This window comes from Lutjanus erythropterus, chromosome 1, assembly GCF_056507025.1.
Source record: "Lutjanus erythropterus isolate fLutEry1 chromosome 1, fLutEry1.hap2, whole genome shotgun sequence".
Lineage (NCBI taxonomy): Eukaryota > Metazoa > Chordata > Actinopteri > Lutjaniformes > Lutjanidae > Lutjanus > Lutjanus erythropterus.
The window spans coordinates 34,328,200-34,343,398 of record NC_139317.1 but is presented as its reverse complement, the minus strand read 5'-3'; the positions used below and the strand labels follow the sequence as shown (position 1 = coordinate 34,343,398).

Sequence of the window (15,199 nt, the reverse complement as noted above, 5' to 3'; positions counted from 1 at the left end):
CAGTATTTTAGGGAAGCTATGAGTATTTTTTGAAGAGTTATCACCTCAAAGCTGTGTGGTTTTGTGAAAATCGTGCACATGGTGCTGAAGAAATGAAACTTCAACACTCACTAAATTCCTATCAACTTTACTGGCAATACAGTATTGAATCTTAACAAGGCAGGTTTCACACTGTTGCTTTGACTAACTGCTATTCTAAATTAAAGATTTTGTTTATTTCTGTGTACAAATATTAAAATTTGCCCTTCCATAATTTCTAATTGTGCTGTAAGACAAAGTAAAAAGAACATCTGTTTTTAAACTACTTCACTTGTACTATTTTGTTGAAGCACTTCATGAAATATCTAGCAAGTAATATTACAGTAACAAATAGAAAATAGTTAGCCTGGTGACCTCATCTCTCTCTCTCTCTCTCTCTCTCTCTCTCTCTCTCTCTCTCTCTCTCTCTAATAAATAGATTCCAAAATAAATGTCAAAGTGCTTTTCAGAAAACTGGTGTTCTGTTTATTTTATATATCTAGGATATTGTATAAATAGAGGGTGCATTTAAATTATCTCCCAAATCAGGCTACACATTAAATTCTTTTTTATATTACTGGTTAAAAAGTGATTAATGTCCCCTTATCTTTACTGACCTTTGGAGTGCTGGGATGACCGGCACATAGCTACAAAAATCTCATTAAGCTCTTCCTATTTCCATTAAAAGTATGCTATTCAAAAAAGAAGGTGCAGCCGAACTGAGTCTCTAAATATATTCATTCAATCATAAACAGGCTGGAAAACAGCAGAACTACAGTGAGGATTAGCAGACCTTTTGGTCCATGTTGAGCTTTGGAGGAGGGACTCTGGTCATTGGGCAGCACTCTCTGGTGAGGAGGTCTGAGGACCAGCCTGCAGGAGTTCTGCACCTCCTCTAAGGGGATCTGGGCCTCACTGGGCCGGGTCGAACTCATCTGATCTCGGACCTGGGAAAAAAAAAGCGAGACAAGGGAGGGAGATAATATGTATAAAACTTCAACTTTTAAACTCATCTGTGCTGTGAATTTAGTTGAAAATATCTTCAAACTTTCAGTGCAGAGAAAGCATTTATTTATTTTATTTATAATATGTTAATTGTCATTCAACTAATCTTACAAAGTCATTCAAACTATTGATGAATCTTAAAATGCTCTTTTGGGCCAAAGAGTTTAAAAAATGGTCACAAATTCTTGAATACTATATTCCTAATGAAACAAGATGATTTTTATCCATTTGTGTCAGGACAGAAAATACCTTTTATTTCAGAAAAAATACAATAGTCAAAAATTTTATACATACTGATGAAATAATACCTGTCTATGTTTTCTACCAAATGTACAGCTTTTAATCCTTCATTATAGCCAAATCACTCTTTTGGCCAGGGCATGGAGTGCAAATATGCCTTTCAAATTACCTCCCCACCCTCATCCATCAGAGATGGCTGTTCTTTTCATCACATACATTAATCTTCCCTCACCCTCTCAACCTCCTCGAACACTCGCAGGAAGTTCCTTCGGAGGACATCAGCCAACTCATCCTCAGTCCAGTTCCTCTGCAAGAGTTCCTGGATTAGGGCGGGATACTTTGACACATCCTCTAACCCCTGAGGAAAGCTGTGAATGAAAAATACATTTTAATTTATGGGTATTTAGTTTAGTTTAGTTTTTGACTATTTTGGTCTTACTTAATACATTACTTATAATCATGAATACATAATAATAACAATAAACTTCATTTGTATAGCACCTTTCATACAAGAAATACAGCCCAAAGAAATTACATACACCAAGTGCTTCACATAAAAGAGACATACAATGAACATCAAAACAGGAATATAATGCCATAATTAATGTAAAATGAGATGAAGAATAAAACCCACATGTAAAAGTAAGATAAGATGAGAACAGAGCATCTTCACATGGATAAAACCCACTAGATAATACCAGTAAAAGTAAAATAAAATAAACATAAGATGGAAAATAAAACCTGTCAAGATACTACTACTACTACTACTACTACTACTACTACTACTACTACTAAATATAATAATAATAATAACAATAATAACAATAATAATAATAATAATAATAATAATAATAATAATAATAATAATAATAATAATAATAATTCACGTTAAAAATAGAGTATATAGAATGCGTAAAATGAATGAAAATACAACATTTTAAAAGAAGTACAGCAGTAAGTAAGTAAGTACAAAGCAAAATGTAAAACAGAGTCTCAGTTCTGTATCAGGAGCATCATGGGTAGTTAAAGGCTAAAGTCAAGAGATAAGTTCTTAGCGAGCTGGCGTCTATCATGTTTATTTGTAGTGTGTTCCATAGTTTTAGGGCATAAGTGACAAAGGCTGCATCTACGTCTTTCGACTGCTTCTGGGAACCTCTAGTAAACCAGCGACAGACGATGGCAGTGTTCTTGAAGGCAAGTAGAGAACATGGGGGTTAGAGATGTAATTAGGTCCTAGCCCATTAAGGGCTTTGTATGTATGGAGAAGGACCTTAAAATCCTTAGTAAATCTTGCCATTTTGTTTTGTGACTAGTTCCTGTTTGAACTAGTTTGTGACTGCATGCAGGGAACACACAGATGCAATGCCCATCACACTCCAGTGAAACTACAGCAGCAGCCATCTCTTTATTGCCTGTTAGAAGTACAAAGTTATTGATTTTTACTATTTTTCAGCCTGTTGACAGCTGAGACAGCCAAATTGCTGATATTATGACAGGCAAACAAAAGCACAAAATTGATCTGGTTCAACAACAACCTCTCAAATTTCTTGTCTGGAATCTGTCTGAGACATGTGTGCACCTTACTGGAATAAGCTTTGTTTTGTTTTGATTTCTATGTGTGTATATACAAGGTGTGTCTCTGAAGAAAACCACTCTTCCACAGTAAAGCAACCACAGTGCAGTAGATTTAGTACAGTTGTATTTGCTCCTAGTTATCCATATCTTGTTTGCAAGTGAATATTTCTTACCTCACAGCACCTTCAAAGTCCCCTCCAATTCCTATCGACGCAGCTCCAACCACCTTCTTGATGTGATCGAAATGGTCTGTAAAACCCAGGTGGAATAATAAATCAACTCACATGTGAGAAATACAAACTACAGATTCACTTCATGACTAAAAAAAGGTTAAACATGGATGTCTCACCAGCCACAAGAGATATGTTGGCCTCATCCCTGCAGGAAATGAAATTGCTGTGGAGATTTATCATGATCAACCCTTGCTTCTTTTTCTGAAACAAAACACACAAAGTGTCAATGCAAATAAAAGTAAAAGCAGAACCATTACAAGTGAAAATAATCTATGTATAGGTAAGAGAAACAATGAGTCTTTATTTCTACACTATTTACATTCTGTAATTGTAATGGTAGATGTGGAAAACAGCAGGTTTATACTTGTCTTATCTCAAACACCCTGAAACCCTGTGCTGCAGTAAACTCATGAGGGATCAGAGCGGGCCACAGTTGTATATATATCCATGTTACTACAGTTAATTGATATTCAGTCTTCATCTACTGCACCACCAGGTTGATAAATTGAACATGGCAAATCTACATTGAGAAGCAAATGAAAAACTCAGTGGATTTCAGGAGTGTATATCAGCCAACATGGTGTTTTGATGTCAACCAGAGAAAGAAATTTGCTATGAGGGTTTGTTTTTTTTTAAAAAGGTGTCCCGACACTCTTTTAATGCTCCTTTTAATGTACCACATGTTTCAAGTAAATCGGGAAAAGCATTACTCATTTTACAAACTTGTTGCATATTAAATACATTAAAAGAACACCAGACAAAAAGAGCTACTTCTCTGTCAAGTTCCTGAAAATAATAATCTATATGAAAATAGTAACTTATAGCTGAGGAGTGTACTACAAAACAAGATTAACGGGTTGGCAAGAAATGTCGAGTTTAAAGTCAGTTTTCACTGTCACGAAGGTGGCCCTCTAAATCGCCATGGTAACTTATGCTCAACTCATAACCTGGTTGGGTCTTTCAGATTAAATTGGCTATAGGTGCTGTTCTTTAATTAATTATTTCCCCGATGATGATCTTTAACAGCAATATAGATTCTCAGCTGAAGGAAGATGATATATGGAAAGTGGCTGAGCTGTACGTCAGTAACGTCACCAAATGCAGCCATGCAGTTACACCAGCACTGCAACTATGCATCGTGCTGCCACGGAAACTGCAGTTTGGAGATGCGGAAAGTCATCTTTGTCCCATTTGCTTCAGATCATATTAACTTTTTAAATTTTACATAGCAGATCATCCACACACTAAAAGAATGATGAAGATGAAGATAATGAAGACACTTTGAATAATGTTTTTATGCCTGATCCTAATTTTCTGCCAAGTCCATTTTACACTGCTGATATTCCAGCTCAGAGGACTGATTGAAAACATTCCTTTTACTTTGACTTCACCAAAAAACTAAAGATATTTCCATGAAGCTGATATTAATTTACCTACAAAAAATCCTCTCTTGCCTTATCTGCAGCAACAATATTGCTTTCTGCTGCAATATATGTTCGTATTCATCATAAGTCTTGACTAAAGCAGCAATCAACGCTCCTTTATATGTGAACGTGCAAAGAGTCTAAAAAAGATAGCTTGGATTAAAAAAGCAAGTTCTGTTATCTCTGACTGGGATTTTAGGTTTTGTCAAGCCAGCTCATGCAAAGAAAGCCTGGCTATGTTAAGCTAGAGCTTGTATTCCCTCTCATCTATAGGAACAGTTAGTATGTTGGTCCAGCACTGCTACAATATACTTGCAGTTAGTGAAATGCTATGCAGATATTGCAGAAAGAAGAAATGATGTGCCCCTTAACATTATGCATTTCTTGCTCATTACTCAATTATGCAACACATTACTCCTACCCAAACATGACATTACCATTTACAAAGTGAGAGAAGGTGTAAGTATATATTTTAACATATTACTAGTTGTTGTGTTCAGCAGAAAAAGAGAGAACCTGTTTGAATTCTTGTAATGTTAGACAAATGCTCAAAAATAATAGTAGTGAAGGAGATTAATGTTCTATTGTAAGCAAAGCTCCACCCAAACCCTCTGGACTCAAGTGGGGAAAAGTGAAGAAGTTATTAATAATTTACTGTTGACAAAAGCAGAATAGGGACACAGACTAATGGCCTGTTCAAGGGATATCCAGAGAAAGGCTGTGGGAAAGAGAGGAGGAGACGACACAAGTGCAAAGTATAAAATGATATAACACTGTTTGGAATTAACTTCAAATGGTCAAACAGTACATTTAGTTTACATTTTTTGATTTGCAGCCTCATAACAACTTGGATAATGCAGTTTACTGTAAGTCTCACCCACAGCACAACATTAAAAGTACAGCAAAAATCGACTAAACAGTGGCAGGATGGTCACTTTGGAGTGTTGGCTCATGAAGTCCTGTGATGGGTATTCTAAGTGCTTACATTATGCTGGAGGAAAACACTCATAATTAGTGGCTTCTACCACTTGGTGTGTTGCTTTTCTGGCTATGAGCCATCATTTATGTTGTGCAGATGATCTACTGTAAATCTTCAATTTCATCCAGCCATTATCAGACATTATATGTGTGTACATGTACTGTTTGTGTATGTGTATGTGTATGGTAAGAGTGGGCGATGATGGGAAGCAAACATGATGGTGGAAATTATACAGGAAATGAAGCAATACAAAGTCAGAAAGGACATGGATTTCTTGATCCTGCAAATATACCCTCACGATTTAGACTCAATAATATGGACTATTAATGGGTTGAAATAAAATAATTTTTTAAGGGAGAAAATATTTTCATAAATTTTACATCCTGTTGATACACATAAAACAGTCATAGTTGAAAAGATAGTGCATGTCATTTGTCAGAGGTACAAGAAACTTTAAAGGGATAGTTCGGGTTATTTGAATTGTGGTTGTATGAGGTACTTGTCAATATATGTATGTATGTATTACCTACAGTAGATGAGGTGAGTACCAGCACAGGACCTAAGCAATGAACTGCTGCGGACAGGATCGGCAGCAAAAAATACTTCAAACCCCCCCCCCCTAAAAAAATCAATATCAGTTCAGTTGTACTATATACTGAGAATACTGTCATTGCTTTACCTTGTTATCAGACCGCCTTTTCAGTCAGTACACTGCCATTATACGAGCCAAATATCAGTTTCTCCAAACCAACCAAACTCCACAGGCAAACTCAGTCATTTTACCTTGCAGAACATAGGAGTTGCTGGTCTACTGATGCCTTGATCTGTGTGTTATTGTCTGACTTTGATGTTTGAAAAAGATAGTTCTGAATCATCAAAGTCACACAATAACACAAACAAACTAACTTATTGAGGCATTTGTAGATTAGAAACTCCTGCGTTCTCTGAGGCAAAATTACTGATTTCACTAATAGCATTTGATAGGTTTGGAGAGACCAACATTTGTCTTGTATAACAGCAGTTTCCCCATCAGAAAATACTTCCTGAAAGCTGTGAAAATATTTGTACACTTTAACTGATGTTGAGTTGTTTTTTGGTGGACCCTCTTTAAGATATTAAAATACCTTTTGTTGCTGACCCTGTACACAGCAGCCGATTGCTTAGCTTCCGTGATGGTATTCCTCTCTGCTTCTCATAACTAGGTGTGTGCCAACTGACACTGAGAAGTACCTCATATAACCCACTTCAAATAATCCAAACTATCCCTTTAAATGAAAACAAACGAATCAGTGACTTGATTGACAATATAGTAATTTAATCAAGCAACTAAGCAAGCAATTAATCATTCAGTGAAATGGGTTTCTCACCAGCTCGCGCAGCAGCCAGTCAGGTACGTTGCGGTCGTGCTCACAGATGGAGTAGGAAGATGAATGGCTAAAAATAACAGGAGCCTTGGAGTGCTGCAGCACGGCCCAGGCTGTGTCCCAAGAAGTGTGGGAGAGGTCCACTATCATTCCCAGTCTGTTCATCTCCTCCACCACGGCCTGGAAAACACATTCAAAACCCTTTTAAAAAGTTATTCATGTATTTGTCATGGGAAGCACGGAAGTCAATTCAGCTGACAACAGGACACGCGCATGTAAACACACTCACGCAGATAATAATCAGGGAAGTCCTGCAATGCTGCTTTTGGGAGGGCCAACTGAATAAGAAAAGCATTATAAAGATGTTATAAAAGTTGTTTACACTGTGTGACAGAATTGCTCTGATAAACAAATACAATTTAGAGGACTTGCAAGTCAAATTTGGGTTTCAGCAGTTTCTCTGTAAACAGCCTCTTGGCAGGAGAACATGCAGTGTGTACAGCATTAACCAACATTTACGTAGGTTCACTCTCTTTAGCACAATCCATTACTGCAGTGTCTTAAAGCTAAAAAAAAATACTATCATATCCTCAGTATTCAAACTTAAAAAAAAAATACAATTATTTCCACTACAACAAGCAAAACAGCTATGACTATTTCCACTAATACTATTGCCACTACAATCACTAAAAAAGAAATAATAAAAGTGATAGTAAAAATACAGTTTCCTCGTGTTTGTTCCACATCATTAACTGTCATATTTGTCAAATAATGTTATTTTTTTTTTTAATAAAATATTTCCTCTTAAATACAGGTACAGCAGGCATTATATTCTAATGCCTTCACAGATAAGAGAGCAAAAATCAGCAAACGTGCATTCATGATGTACTGGTTTGTGGAATGCAATAAATGAAACCATAGTAGTGATCCAGCAGCTTACCTTCCCAAAGGGTGTCAGGCTGTTGTTCTGTCTTTGATAGACATGATAAAGTTTGGATGATGATTCAGCCCTGCATTGATAAAGAATACTGTCAAAACCACAAATTACACGAGTGTAAGTTTTGCAGATATCCTTCACTTAAAATATAAAATATATCCAAACAGTGCTTAATTTATGGGATTTGACATGGGCAACAGAGTACAGATACACATTCATATGCACAGATGGAAGAAACACGTGATCTTTTACATTCAGTCAACCCTGAAAATAAACCTTTAATCTAAAATTTAATCATTGTTTAAAATAGCAACAAAAGCTTATGGTAATGGCATAGGTCTATACAGATCTGAGGTAAAGAACAATGTTAGGAAAACATATTATAAAATTATTTTAAAAAACAATGTATTTTCTACAGTAATATGAAGTAGAGCTATTGTAGCTTTATAGGAAATTTAAATTAGAGATCCTGGTTTGCTGTATCCCTAGTATTGATGCTCTGTTGTGGCATGTGGCCACCAATCTCCCCCTCAAAACATTCAGAGAAATGTGTGTGTGTGTGTGTGTGTGTGTGTAGACATATTATAAATTACCAGTGTGCAGGATTTAGTGGCATCTAGGGGTCTGGTTGTAGACCTCCCCTTTCAAGCACACAGGAGAAACTATGGTGGCTGGGAAAAAACAAAATAAAACAAAAGGCTGTATCTTATGGGGGAGGTTAGTCCTAACTCTATCATAAAAACTATATCTGGTGGCTTGGTCTGAGGGTCTGGGGGTCAGCAGCACAGAAGCTTCTGAACAATCACAGAAATATTATATATGAATATTATTAGAATACAAAAGGCAGCAATATGTCTCTATGATCCTCTTGCTCTACTGCGACTACACATTGGTAAATGTCACTTGGAGGCGATTCTCCTCTAGAGTATATAGAGTACAATAAAGTATAGAGTTGAGTATTTAAAGTTTTAAGTTTACTGAATATTATAGATCCAAGACTAAGTGACTAACAGAAGGGAAAGCCTGAGAAAAAAGGCACAATTATAAATACGTCTGCTGCTTCAGCACTACAGACAGCGCCAAGGATTTTCAGCACAGCACAGTTACACTACCAATATTTCAGAGCCATGGTCAGGGACATACATTCTGACTTGCACAAACCTGAGTCAGATGAAGGATCAATGAGTCAGACAGACTAGACTCACATATTTAACTAAACGCCCCCTCTGCCCCTGTACCCTGTGCTATTGGGGGATGGAGAGGGAGGACGGCAGGTTAACAAGGCGGATGCATTTTGCTCACTTTGCTAACAAGGAGGATGGCATACTGCCTCACACCACTCAAACTGCAAAAGTAAAATAAGGCATTCAGAATAAGTCTCTTAATTACCAGGGTGTGTTGCAGGTGTGTGTGAGAGACATGGAGCGGACCCCAAGCTGGTAAAACATCCGCAGGGCTGGCAGGCTGCTGTCAATGGAGTGGCCTCCCTCAATACTTATTAGACAGGCGATTTTACGCTTCATCTCAGAATCCCTTAGTTCTGCAGAGACAGACACATGTATGACACACACAGGATGCTCCAGCTGAGCAAATAGCTGGTTCAGGGTTGTATTATCATTCAGACAAGAGATAACATATTGGTATAATTCATTCAAATTAAAAAAAAATCTTGCAGAGAAGAGTGAAAATCTACAACAAGTCACTAACTGGTCCCAAGCTCTGCACCATTTGGAACCTAGGTCAGCTTTCTCCTTTACTGTTTCCTGTTCTTCATGCTATCATATGTAATATTTCTACATTTTTTGAGTTGTGTACTTACCAAAATGCCGCCAATAATGGTCAAATCTAGGTTCAAGGTAAGCGGGCACTTCTTACTAGCTGCTAGTGGCTTTAACTTCCATGAAAACAAAGGATACGTCAGAGAGTGAGGAAGGAAGTCGGCGAATGTGACTAAACGTAACTTTAATAAAAGTCGATATATTACCTCGTCCATTAACATGATTTGTGCCTGAGTCATGTCACTGAGATTTTCATCAGCAATAGTGGTTGTCGCTATGTTTTTAATGTGCTCATCTATGAGCTCATCTATGTTGAAAAGAAAACCAAATTTTGGATGATTAGCTATCTAATCTACATCAGTCGTTAGCAATCCAGTTACATCTGTTAGCTTATGTAAGCAAAATTTTAAAGCTACATCAATCATTAACTAGCTGGCTGGTAAAGTTTTGCTAATTACAGTCAACTCAGAAATGTGGCTACATGTTGCTTTTGCAGGTCCCTCAGTAACATATTCTAATCATCTTTAAAATGTTCTTAGATGCATTTCTAAGTACAGGAAACCGGAAAGGAGAAAGTTGACTGAGGTACTGCAGCTACCAAGCTTGTTCAGCTGTTATTGGAGCACAGACCAAAAAAGGGGGTGGGACTTAGAAAGGGTCAATTATTTTTTGTGTTCTAGTTACTTTTTAATGAATCCATTTCCATTTCCATTTTTCACATAAGGTAATGAACTTCTCATTATGAGACAGCGATTATTATAGTTTTCGTGGCTCACAAATCACTAGATTATAGATGTGTTACTATACACATTCATACTGGAAACAAAAAATGAACTGAATCAATAGTTGTAGATAGATTTAAAAAAAAATTTGATTCCTCTTCCATCTCCACAGTGGTTTTGTCGATACATTGCTGGCAATCCTATCTTGATGTGTACTGTACCCCGAGCAGATGTGACCAGCTCAAAGTCCTGGTACTCAGTGCACATGCGTCTGACTACATCTATTTGCTCCAGAGTCAGCCTCACAGCGTCCTTGTCCTGGGCCCCACACATCACATAAACAGCAAACATCTGACAAAAGGATGAGAACGTGAGAGAACAAACAAACAGGAGAGACATTTAAGTCAAGTGTAAGTGAGGTGACTGCCATTCTAGGTTTGGACCCCTTCAGGTCCGAAATGTAAAAGTTTAACATTTGAAATAAATCGGCAGTGTGTGCTTTCATTAGACTTAAGAAGAGACCTGTGTCAGAAGTGAAGGATTGATTAAATTACAGTACCTGTGTCTGTACATGGCCCGCTTGAAGACGAGTGATGTCCGTGGCCACTGCGCTAACATTATGAAGGTCGATTTTGCTCAGCTGATTGTTGTGAAGTCTCCTCAGCTGAAGAGCAAGGTCATTATGACTGACAGATGGATAAAGAGGGTGTAAGCAAAAATGAAAATGATGAAGAGGTATCTCAATTGGATTCTATTCATTTATTTCTATGAATGTAAATTGTTTATGGGCAAGACAATAAACATCCATTACCCATCAATAAGAGGATATCTGGCCATCAAGTCATGGACTCTGTCTCTCTGAGAGTATCCAGATATCAAACTACACAGAGAGGAGAACACCACCAGATGCCTGAGGGACTGCATCCAGAAGCTGCTTGATGTTTTTCTAGAGGGCATATTCTGAAGAGAAAAAAACACAACAGTGCATTGCAATTACCTGATAACTTCTGTTTTCAGATTCAAAGCTGCATGGTCAAGACACACACACAGACACACACACACACATACACACACACATCTTAGGATAACATAAGCCATAAAAATAACCTTGACTACTTTGTATCCATAATTAATTTCGGAAAGAGACAACTATTAGAGCAAAAATAAGTTCCCTCTGGAGAAATGATAGTGACAGCTAGAAATGAAGAAAATAAAAAATAAACTATGACAGCATCATCATAAACGCTCTGGTAGTATCTCATGCATGTTTGAAGAACTTGAAATACATTGCATTATCTCTCTGATAAGATTAAAATGTCCTAAATTATGATGGGATCCTGTTTTCTTATTATTTATTAGAACACAAAAACAGTACGTCCATACTGACGAATTTTGACATTATAGCTCATTTTATAATTATTGGACAGTAAAAAACACATACAACCTTATTTCCAATAAGACTTTGTATCTGTATCTGCGAGACAAAGTTTAATTTAAACAACAATTGACTTACCGGCTAGATCGTTAAAGAGCAACCTGTTGGCCACCTTGATGAACAACCGCATACAAACAGCACGAACTTTCCAGCTCCCCCGCCCAAACAAATGTAGAACTAACCTATACAACACGGACAGCAGTGCTGGGTGCTGCATTCAAATCCTGTCGGAAAAATTGTGAAGAAAAATTGTAGTTTAGGGGTCCACCGTATTTGGACAGCAGATTGTGCAATGCTGTCTTTAACATGTCAGTGGCGGCTATCTTGCGGGTTTCAGTTTTTGACGAACTTAAGCTTCTTAATGCTTCATTTTCACTTATTCACTTTTAAAACCTGCCAGTTTGTTAGTGCTGCAGTGTTTGCAACTAACATCAATGCAATGGCTGAAGTGATGCAATGACAATGGGGAAACAATGAAATAGTTAGGTTTCATACTCGCCATGGGCAGCTTGCTCCCCTGTTTCTGTGTTGCCTCTCCAAGAGTTAGGAACTTACGAGGAGCACTTGAAAGCACCGTTGAGACCTGTGGACGTGATGTTGCCATCTGCTGGCCACATTATGTCATTGCTTTCATAATAAGCTTACAGGCTACAGGTGTAGTTGCATGATTCCACGTTTGCTCTCACTCACGGGTATGTTTTATAAATGTGGCAGGTGGTATCTTTCTAAAAAAAAAAAAAGAGCAGGTGTACCAGTCAGGGACACCCTACAGACATGGAGTTACCTGCAGGAGGAACGCAGGTTCCGCTGTTGGTTCAGACCGGTGGATTGAGGCAGGTGCACACCTTTTTCCCACTGGCGTGCTGATGGTGCGAGTTGCAGGAAAACTGGTCGGTTGGCTAATTCTGTTGTTTTAAGAGAGCGTGTTTGAGCGTGTGTTGGATTTTTTGTTTTTATTGATTCCAGACCTGCTTCGTGTACTTGTAGTAAACTGTGCAGTGAACACATTCACGTGTGTTAACTGTATGTTAACTCTTATTAGTGCAGACTTAGGGACTGCAGTGCGCTGGTGTGTATTGGAACTTATCCCCTCCTGTTAGAATATCTGGGAACTAAACTGGGATTCGGGTGAGAGGATATAACATGTAAAGCTAAACTCCTGTAATAAATATTATGTAATACTTAACTACATGAGTGTCCTTAGTTAAGCTAATCACCTAGCTGAGTGTAACTTAAAGTTAGTCATTCGTGAAATTTGTGAAATACAGGTTGTTTGACAACACTTCATGAATATCAAGACCCAGAAAATGCTTTAACTGAACAAAAATGGCAGAACTAATGGAAACATGGCCTTCATAGTAAAAGTAAGTCCCGAATATAAAAATGTGAAATGGAACAAAGCTTGATATTGGTACATTTTAAACTTTTCAACTCTTACGCTTTAGCCTACGAATATTTTTGAAGAGGGTGAATTCATGCTAATTAATGTTTAACAAAGTTTGGCTTAAGTTAAGGCTAAATGGATCCTTAATTTAGTTTAACTACTGAAAGTGAACATTAAATTAGTTTTGTTGTGTGTTGATCCATGTCTTTTTGGTGTTTTGCAAGTTTCAGAGTTTTGTGAAGAATGAAGTTGGCGTGGCCTTCAGTAGATCCTTTTCACAGCGGTCATATTGATATGAAATAGTATGGTAAAACGTTACCAATGATACATATTAAGGGCCCCTTCCATGTCCTTGTTTAATATCAGCACTGGGTGTGTTTAACTTTACTTGAACAGAAGCTTAGTTAATATCACTGTTTACACCTGGGTTTTACTTCATATCAAAATGGCTGCTGTGAAAAAGGTATATGCTCCGTTGTCAAAGCTCAAAGTTTTGAAGCGTTTAAGTTAATTTCTACTTAAGTGTTAAAAGTTAAATCAGAGTTTTGAGTGAACTTGCCTGTATGTGTGTGTCAGTGTACTAGCTTACTCCATTTAGCGGTTTGTGACAATATATCTGTGTGTGACTCTTTTTTTCTGAAGGTCGAGTTTAGTTTTTTTGTCCACAGAACACTGCTGTTTCACAGGAAAACTGCATTGCAGAATCTCCCAAACAATGGAAGTGACAAGTGTGTTGTGGACCAACAAAATAAATCTGACTCTCAATCAGCACGGCAAGTAGATAATGACGGAATTTTTATTTTTGGGTGAACTATCCCTTTAACACTGATCTATGGAGAGCTTATAACAACAAGGTTTCTCTTCTGGTCATGAGCAGGAGGACAGGCTTGCTGCAACAGACGGAGGTCAGTTGTTGAGAGTTTCTCTGGTTAAAGTGACACTCTCACTTTGACACTTTCTGTGGGTTGGAACTGTGAGTGAGCTTCTTTCACTCTTTCTGTCTGGATCTCCAGATCAAGACATTCCTAAAAAAAAAAAAAATATGTAAACAGTTTAAGCTTCTCTCTCACTCTCTCTCCTGATCTCTGGCTCAATGTGTTTATAAACAGAGTCATCGGAGGACATACAAAATATAAATCTGTTAAACAATAAGTAAGAAATTTGGAAATCTAAATAGTTTGATCTTGTAAATATTTAGTTTGAACTAATAGTTGATTTCTCTAAAAGCTGGAAGATTAACACAGATTAAACTTTCGCTGCATGTCTATATTGGCATGAACGTATATCAGCCAAAGTGTTTCATTTGATTCTCTGGGAAAATGTTGTAAGCTAAAGTGTGTTTCTGAAACTTTATGATCAACTTTAGATAAAATGAACGTTTGAAGAGTCAGAGCTGCTGTTTGTTTTTGTCATCATATAGTGATGTCAGTTCGATTTGGTTTGATCAGAACGTTGGAATATCAAATCATTGATCTTTGCTCTCTTTGTCTTTGCCCTTATTTCCCTCAGGTGTCCGTAAACTACAGATTATACTGCATGTAGGGATGCACAGTTTTTCATGTAGGGACTTTTTTTTAAGCCAATTCGATACTCACCTGCTTCACATGGTCAATATCAATAAGATAACCAATGATTTCACGTTTGGACTTTTAAAAGAAGTGGCAAATGTGGCCATAAAGTAGCTTCATCATAAACATTTTTACCGGATATGAACAAAAAGGAGATCAAACAGCCTCAATAACCTGGAAAACCAGGTAAATTGAGTAAAATTTACAGGACATGTCAGCAATCAATAAAGTTTTTGTGATTAAACATTTATTTGAATAACAAACTTAGTATAGTCCTCAGGTCTCTGAATGAAATCGTCCCACTGTCAACTATTATTAGCTTACATTTTATATAATAGATTAATATGATATTAAAAGCAAATAAACAGATCCAACTCTGAAATGGCACTTTATCATTGAGTTGACAAGGATTACTATACATGCCTGATTATTTAGTAACCGATTCCTCTTTATTCTTCCACTGCAGGGAAGAAGACTCCAGAAAGAGGATTTTTTTTCAGCCCAGAAGAAAACTTGTTCTACAGTTTTGGTTCAAAT

At 37.2% G+C, this 15,199-nt stretch overlaps 1 protein-coding gene across 1 annotated transcript; it reads right to left on the bottom strand.

The window, feature by feature from the left end:
• Nucleotides 1-448: 448 nt before the first annotated feature.
• On the bottom strand, nucleotides 449-11,873 carry dpep2 (dipeptidase 2). The gene is made up of 11 exons (XM_084724831.1): nucleotides 11,789-11,873; nucleotides 11,087-11,235; nucleotides 10,835-10,961; nucleotides 10,497-10,626; nucleotides 9,165-9,315; nucleotides 7,779-7,848; nucleotides 6,842-7,018; nucleotides 3,188-3,272; nucleotides 3,012-3,087; nucleotides 1,496-1,631; nucleotides 449-965 (listed from the first exon to the last, which is right to left on the bottom strand). The coding sequence occupies exons 2-11, from the start codon at nucleotides 11,230-11,232 to the stop codon at nucleotides 756-758; spliced, it is 1,308 nt and encodes a 435-aa protein (XP_084580957.1). The 5' UTR covers nucleotides 11,233-11,235; nucleotides 11,789-11,873; the 3' UTR covers nucleotides 449-755.
• Between the last annotated feature and the right edge of the window lie 3,326 nt (nucleotides 11,874-15,199).